This window comes from Hordeum vulgare, chromosome 3H (genome assembly GCF_904849725.1).
Source record: "Hordeum vulgare subsp. vulgare chromosome 3H, MorexV3_pseudomolecules_assembly, whole genome shotgun sequence".
NCBI classification, from domain to species: domain Eukaryota; kingdom Viridiplantae; phylum Streptophyta; class Magnoliopsida; order Poales; family Poaceae; genus Hordeum; species Hordeum vulgare.
The window spans coordinates 493571532-493578344 of NC_058520.1; the positions used below are offsets into that span (position 1 = coordinate 493571532).

The following is a 6813-nucleotide window of genomic DNA, read 5'->3' on the forward strand; positions in this document are numbered from 1 at the left end:
GCCACGCCATAAATCCCCTCACCCCTATCTCATCGCTCACCCTCTCTCACCGACGGGCCTCGACGAGTCAAAGATCTCAACGACGACCACCGATTTCATCACCCCTTCATCAATGGCGGTAAGCCCTTGCCTGTCCGATTTAGGGAATGTGGGCATCAATTTAGCCATCGATTTAGACTTGGAAGTTTCGATTTGGGTGTCGATTTGTATTTATGGTCAGATTTAGGGTTTCATATGGCTTGATTAGGTTGTCAATTAAGGTTTTCACTTTCACACTGCTCAATTAGGGCGTGGCTTGATTTGGGTGCCCAAGTACGTTAGATTTGAGTGTCTATACAGGGTGTTGATATGGGGTTAGATTTGGGTGTCGTAATAGGGCTTGATTAAGGTTTTTCTAGGGCTCAAGTTTGCCTTGTCAGCATGAAAACTCTTGATCTTGCTGTAGGGGCTTGTTGACACTGATGATGTTCTTGTTGTTGTGGTAGATGCACATGTTTTCCATGTCGGTTTCAATGCTACTATGTTCAACTTCATGATCACTTCATGCTAGTTTGTTACATGTGCTTGTGTGTTGATTTTCATGATTAGTCCATGGTGGTTCGTTACATCCATTGATCTCATTCAGTTTAATTAGCATGGGAATAGCTCCAAAGGCAAGGAGGTTGCTGAGGGCAACACCTTGGAGATGCCTCGGGGGAGGCCAATGAATGTCGGCCATTGATCTGTCAGTCTGTGTGGATATTCTGGGTCGTTATTGTGAGTCTATGACTATGCTAATGTAATGCCTATAATGTAATGCGAATGCTTGTTCAAATTGCTAAGCTCTGCCTATGAGTATGTGTGTTGATAACCTCACCACTCGAACAAGAGGTTACCACACCGCATGCCTTAAACGTGACCAACAAACATCACGTGCATATGGGTACCACATGCTTGCAATCAAACGGTATTCTTGTTGCAGGTTGGAGTTTTGTGAGCAACCAAAATAAATGCAGAATATACTCCCTTCGTCTTAAAATAAATGACTCAAAAGTGATTCAACTTCGTACTAACTTTAGTATAAAATTAGATCTTTTTTAAATCACTTATTTTAAAACGGAGGGAGTAGTTTTGAGCCTGCATTAGCTCGTAGGCTGAAACGGACCACGGATACAAGGAGCCCAAAAATGATGCATGTGAAATGTAGGAGAACCTCCCATATTTGACAAGCTTTTCTGACTTGGAAATGGTGCCAATTCTCTTATCAGTCTTCCACACACGAGGATACGTTGATCTTGGACCCCGAGCTGCATGCCACAAATTCGCAATCACAAGTATGAGGTCAGGAGAGAGTTGAACTTCTGAGGATGTCGAACGACAGTTCGCTCCAGCGTCAAGCCAAATGTCGGTTCCCCATATCTCGTACGTCAAGGAAAACACACTGTTAATCTGCAAGGGGAAACAGTTTGGAAGATACATTTCAGTAAACAAACAGTGTTGATCGACTCGCGGAGTATCCTACCAAAATACAAGAGGCACTGAGCAGCGCCCTTACCTGGTGCGACGGGGCAGGAGATCGCTGGTCGCTCCCGGCCTCGGCGGCAAAGTCCGGCCGCTTCCGCGGCTCCTTCACGCGGCAGCGGCACGGAGGGGAAGAGAAGAGGAGTAGAGTGGACAAGGGGAATGGGACGAGGGAAGGGGAGATGCGTGGAGATGGGGTTGCCAACGGGACGGGCTCGCTTAGAAGTCGCGGGATGCCCGCCACGTGGTCTCTCCAACTGGCGAGACGGACGGCCATGATCGCGCCCGGCCGAAACCGAAACATAAACAAAGAAGCAATAGAGAAAGGGAAGCGAAAGCGAGGGCAGAGTCGGCGGGAGGCGGCGGCGGGGAAAGGGAAGCGATGCCGGTGGCGAGGCCCGAGCCGCAGGAGCCGCGGGTGATCGCCCACCTCGACCTCGATTGCTTCTACGTGCAAGGTCACCACCCTCTTCGTCCTCTACCCCCTCTACCCTGCCCCCTCTCTCGCAGCGTCTCTGAACTGAGAGGGTAACAGTGCATTCGCTCACCTGCAGTCGAGCAGCGGAGGAACCCGGCGCTCAGGGGGCAGCCGACGGCCGTGGTGCAGTACAACGACTGGAAAGGCGGCGGCCTGATTGCGGTGAGCTACGAGGCCCGCAAGTTCGGCGTCAAGAGGTGAGGGCCGATTCACCTGCTCCGTTCGGGGGTTCCTGTCAGATATCTGTCATGCTTTATTGGTTGATTCAGGTCCATGCGTGGGGATGAGGCCAAGAATGTCTGTCCAGGCATAAACCTCGTCCAGGTTCCCGTGTCCCGTGACAAGGCCGATCTCAATGTGTACCGAAATGCCGGCTCCGAGGTAGCATGCCACTGCAACAACACCGATAATTTACCCCATTGTTAAACAACCAGGACTGTTCCATGGCATTTGACGGTTTTGCGTCCAATCCTTTCAGGTCGTAGCGATCCTTTCGACTAAGGGGAAGTGTGAGCGAGCATCCATCGACGAAGTCTATCTCGACCTTACTGATGCAGCCAAGGAAATGCTCTTGGAATCTCCCCCGGAGTCGTCAGAGTCTATCTTTGAGGAGGCCACAAAGTCAAATATCCTGGACCTTCCTTCTGTAAGAAATTCTCCGTAAATTGGTTGGGGCTGCTCTTACATTTGGTGTGAGTGTGACCGTAGACCTTGATATGTATGTTCAGGATGCCGGTGACAGGGAAGAGAATGTGAAGGCATGGCTTTGTCGAGCAGATGCCGACTACCAGGATAAGTTGCTGGCGTGCGGAACTATACTTGTTGCACAGTTACGAGTAAAAGTTCTGGAGGAAACCCAATTCACGTGTTCTGCTGGCATTGCTCACAATAAGGTTTATAACCAGTCATAATAGTGAGTAGATGAAGTATGCTTTTTTGCATGATTCGTTTCTTCTCATTCTGCACATTTAAGAATAATTAGTCCAATTATTTGTACTGTTCTCTGAACTTAGGAACTCAATTCAGCTTCCCCATAGTGCTTCTCTTGTTCCATTACCCTTTTGATACTTTCCTTTTCCTGCTGCAGTGTTCCACTCAAATGTTGTTATATTCTGCAGATGTTAGCTAAACTTGTCAGCGGGATGCACAAACCTGCTCAACAAACAGTTGTTCCATCTTCTTCGGTTCAAGACTTTCTAGCATCACTGCCTGTGAAGAAGATGTAACGAGCCACATGACAACTCCACATTTATTGGTTTCTTTTTTTCTGTTGGACAAAGTTTTTAAAACCTTGTATTACTCTCTAGTCCTTGCATTCTAGAAATGTCTGATACTGAATTACGAAAAGCGTCCATGTTATGCAGGAAACAACTTGGGGGTAAGCTTGGGAGTTCCTTGCAGGACGATCTGGGGGTTGAGACAGTTGGGGATCTTCTAGGTTTTACAGAAGAGAAATTACAAGAGTACTATGGTGTAAATACAGGGTAAAGTTTTGCATATTGCTTGATTTTATTTCAGGTGCCTGTTGTTTAGGATACCACGTAAAAGATTTGGACTTGCTAATTTTTTTTTTTTTACTTTTAGTGTGCAACTTAAATTTCCATGCTAATATGCTTCAAATTATAAGTATAGAAATCATGTATAGTACTTGGTTAAATATCATCTTATAAGCATCTGATTTTTGCACAGAACGTGGTTATGGAAGACTGCAAGAGGTATTAGTGGAGAAGAAGTTGAGGACCGTCTTCTACCAAAGAGTCATGGTTGTGGAAAAACATTTCCTGGCCCAAAAGCATTAAAGAACAATTCTTCTGTAAGCATGCTTTCTTTTGTTCTCTAACAGCCTTTTCTACTTTAGAGCTGCTTATATAAACTAAGAAATATTATCCAACAACTCTCCTGACAACTATATGGACGTGCACAGCTGATAAAAACCTAAAACATTAGTTGCTAATGATACACATCTCATAACTCGAACGATCACCTGATGCTAGGAGAGTGTCTTTTCATTTAGTGACACAGCTTACTAATATTGTGCAGAGGTTGCACACCCCTTGGTTGATGCTAAATATTTTATTAATGGCCTTTGGACCTTTTTTCACACATCAAGAGCTTAGGCAGATTGGTATCAACATGCCTTGTGCCGGTTTGATTAGGGGCATGTTGTACATTTTGAACTATGTTGGGAGTTTCATGATGCTGTACAATACAAATTGGTTTTGTATGATACTTGTATCCCACCAAACTTAAAATAGGTTACTGGATTATTGCATTGTCAACGAGTCAAATCCCACACAAGGATGGCTCAAAATATGTTATTTCTGATTCTGTGTATGAATGTAGGATGTTTTGTTTTAGCTACGTTGAATCTGGCGTATTAATTCACAATCGATTTTATACATTTTAGGTTAAGAGCTGGCTGGATAAACTTTGTGAAGAATTGAGCGAGCGGATTCAGTCTGACTTGAGCTGCAACAAGAGAGTCGCTCAAACATTAACTCTCCAAGCTAGGGCATCTAAGGTACTTCATGTAATTTACTCATTGCCTTTTAGTTTCAGCTTACTAATGGTGAATATGTAGGAAAACGAGGGTAATTCAATGAAGAAATTCCCTTCCAAATCTTGTCCATTACGCTATGGGACTGGCAAAATTCAAGAAGATGCAATGAAGCTATTTGAATCTGGGCTTCATGATTTTTGGGGTTCTCGGAATGCTGGATGGAGTATAACATCTCTTTCTGTTACAGCAAGCAAAATATTTGATATACCAAGTGTATGTTTATGATAACTTTCTCAGTATTCAATAGTTTCGTGTGTTTGAATTTGAAAACAATCCCCTCTAGATTAACTAGGATGACAATATGATCATGTTGTTTCCTTAATAAGATGTACTCCATATTAGGTATTTCATAATATTTGCTCAAACCAAATACGTTCTGACATCACATTAGTTGCTGCCTGCTTCTGGCAACAGCTTTGACAAGATTTTCTGATGTAAAGCTCTGTTATTTGAAAGAAGTTTATCTATATTTTGACATCTAGTGTGGACCCGTTTCGAAAAACATCTAGTGTGGAACACTTTTACCAGTTTATGTAATTTGTAACTATATATGTAGTGTGCAGGCTTGAGTGAATAAGATTATACATCATTTTTTATATTATTTATACCTTCTTATTTATTTTTACTTCAGGGAACAAACTCAATCTTGAAATATATCAAAGGCCGAAGTTCCAATGCATCTTCAGCTATCACTGATTCGTCCTCTACACCTGAGTTAACACCATTTGTTGGTAATGTTACTCAGTTCAATATTGCAGACCGTATGTAATTTCCGTTTGCCCTTACTATACTGAACTGTGAACATGCTTTTCTAGATAACAAGTTATATATGACTCCAGTTTATGAGGAACGGTGTGAACCATCATCTATAAAGGAAGACTGTGACGATAGTAATTCAGCCAAACAATGTAGCTCAATTGAACGAAAAGATGTGCCGAAGAAATTATCGAAAATTCAGGTAAGTTGTTCCTTTCGTCTTCAGGGATCACCAAACTGACTTCTCATTGGTTAATTTGTGTTCTGTTTTCAGGTAATGCGATTACGATTTACCATTGTTTTTCTTTTGAAAGAAAAGTAGAGCATGTAATGCTTTGTATGGTTGCTGGAAAATTGAGCAAACTGAACTCAGTAGTCAGTAAAATATATGATGTTCTGTCCAAATACCAGAAATGGATCTCAGGTTTTTGAGTTTGTTATTCTTCCCGTTTGATTTCAGATCCTCATCTCATTCACCTTTCTTACTAGCAGTATTAGAAGTTTAGAACTTCAAGTGAATTCTTACATCTTATCTTTTCTTTGGCATCTTGCTAGTTAGTCTGGGACCTTCGGCATCTTGCTAGTTACTCCATCTCCACTAGAAGCACAGTAGAGTATCACCCACTTCTCCGTTCCACCATAATTCTTAACCAACCATCACCCTAACGCAGTAATACTCACCTACAACCCTAAGGGGTGATTGGCATGCTGAACTAATTCTCAAGTCGGGTGAGAAACTCATTTTTATAGGGTGCAGGAGGTTTACTTTCAGTGTCCATGTCTGGTTCTGTAATTTATTGTAGTTCAGTGACATACTTACATGTTATCTAATCTGAGTACTCATCCAGATGTTTCATAACAATCATTCAGGGAACTGGCTCTATTTTGAAATTTCTTTCACAAAGTCAACCTGCCCAGCACGAGAAAAGAAACTTTGACGGCTTAATTTGCAGCCATCAAGGTTCGTTAGGCTGTTTTCTATGCCTGCAGACATATCTATATTGCATATTGTAACCAATGTGAAAAAAATGTTATTTTGCTTGCCAAATGTTCATCATTGTAGGCCCCGAGAGTTCTTCAGGAGCAAGCGAGGCTGAACAATATGGTAGGGACAATACTAACACCACCATCGACCAGTCTTCCGGTAACACGTGGATGCTCAATGTTGAAGACATCGATCTGGCCGTAGTAGGGGAGCTGCCGCTGGAGATTCAGAGAGAAATACAGGGTTGGATCCGTCCTCCGAAACAGGCAACCCCAAAGAAGCGGGGTTCCACCATTTCTTCTTACTTTTCACCAGCAGGAAGGTGATCACTCCGAATAGCTGGATCACACCATGCTAGTTCTAACATGATGCCGACTCTTCTCATGCTTGTCCGCATGTAAACTGTAGGAAACTCATCTTCTAACAAACCCTAGCCGATGTATTGATGGTTGTGAAAAGTACTTTTATTCTTGGAGCACCCTGAGGGTCACAAATTTGCGACCCTATGCAATCACACATTTGCGTCTCCAGCAC

General features: G+C 43.1%; 2 protein-coding genes across 4 annotated transcripts; one reads left to right on the forward strand and one right to left on the reverse strand.

Moving 5' to 3' along the window:
- Positions 1-937: 937 nt before the first annotated feature.
- LOC123444448 lies at positions 938-1953 on the reverse strand. The gene is made up of 2 exons (XM_045121158.1): positions 1535-1953; positions 938-1428 (listed from the first exon to the last, which is right to left on the reverse strand). The coding sequence occupies exons 1-2, from the start codon at positions 1802-1804 to the stop codon at positions 1066-1068; spliced, it is 633 nt and encodes a 210-aa protein (XP_044977093.1). The 5' UTR covers positions 1805-1953; the 3' UTR covers positions 938-1065.
- Positions 1806-6793, forward strand: LOC123444447 (DNA polymerase eta). 3 transcript variants are annotated; one of them, XM_045121156.1, is made up of 14 exons: positions 1806-1958; positions 2055-2175; positions 2248-2359; positions 2457-2624; positions 2707-2871; positions 3097-3200; positions 3343-3462; positions 3668-3791; positions 4386-4499; positions 4560-4751; positions 5170-5269; positions 5354-5496; positions 6143-6255; positions 6358-6450. In XM_045121156.1, the coding sequence occupies exons 1-13, from the start codon at positions 1883-1885 to the stop codon at positions 6230-6232; spliced, it is 1629 nt and encodes a 542-aa protein (XP_044977091.1). In that variant the 5' UTR covers positions 1806-1882; the 3' UTR covers positions 6233-6255; positions 6358-6450. The 3 variants fall into 3 exon arrangements, with proteins under 3 accessions (XP_044977091.1, XP_044977090.1, XP_044977089.1); XM_045121155.1 differs by having other exon boundaries at positions 1819-1958; positions 3671-3791; positions 6165-6255; positions 6358-6793; XM_045121154.1 differs by having other exon boundaries at positions 1820-1958; positions 6165-6255; positions 6358-6793.
- The last annotated feature ends 20 nt before the right edge of the window (positions 6794-6813 follow it).

What these genes read in the sequence shown, in the direction of transcription:
- LOC123444447 (XM_045121154.1), top strand. Translation starts at nt 1,883, where the DNA reads ATGCCGGTGGCGAGGCCCGAGCCGCAGGAGCCGCGGGTGATCGCCCAC. An exon ending in CTGGCATTGCTCACAATAAG is followed by an intron (nt 2,872 to 3,096) that starts GTTTATAACCAG and finishes TATATTCTGCAG; the next exon opens with ATGTTAGCTAAACTTGTCAG. An exon ending in TCACTGCCTGTGAAGAAGAT is followed by an intron (nt 3,201 to 3,342) that starts GTAACGAGCCAC and finishes CATGTTATGCAG; the next exon opens with GAAACAACTTGGGGGTAAGC.
- LOC123444448 (XM_045121158.1), bottom strand. Translation starts at nt 1,804, where the DNA reads ATGTTTCGGTTTCGGCCGGGCGCGATCATGGCCGTCCGTCTCGCCAGT. An exon ending in CTCCTGCCCCGTCGCACCAG is followed by an intron (nt 1,429 to 1,534) that starts GTAAGGGCGCTG and finishes TTCCCCTTGCAG; the next exon opens with ATTAACAGTGTGTTTTCCTT.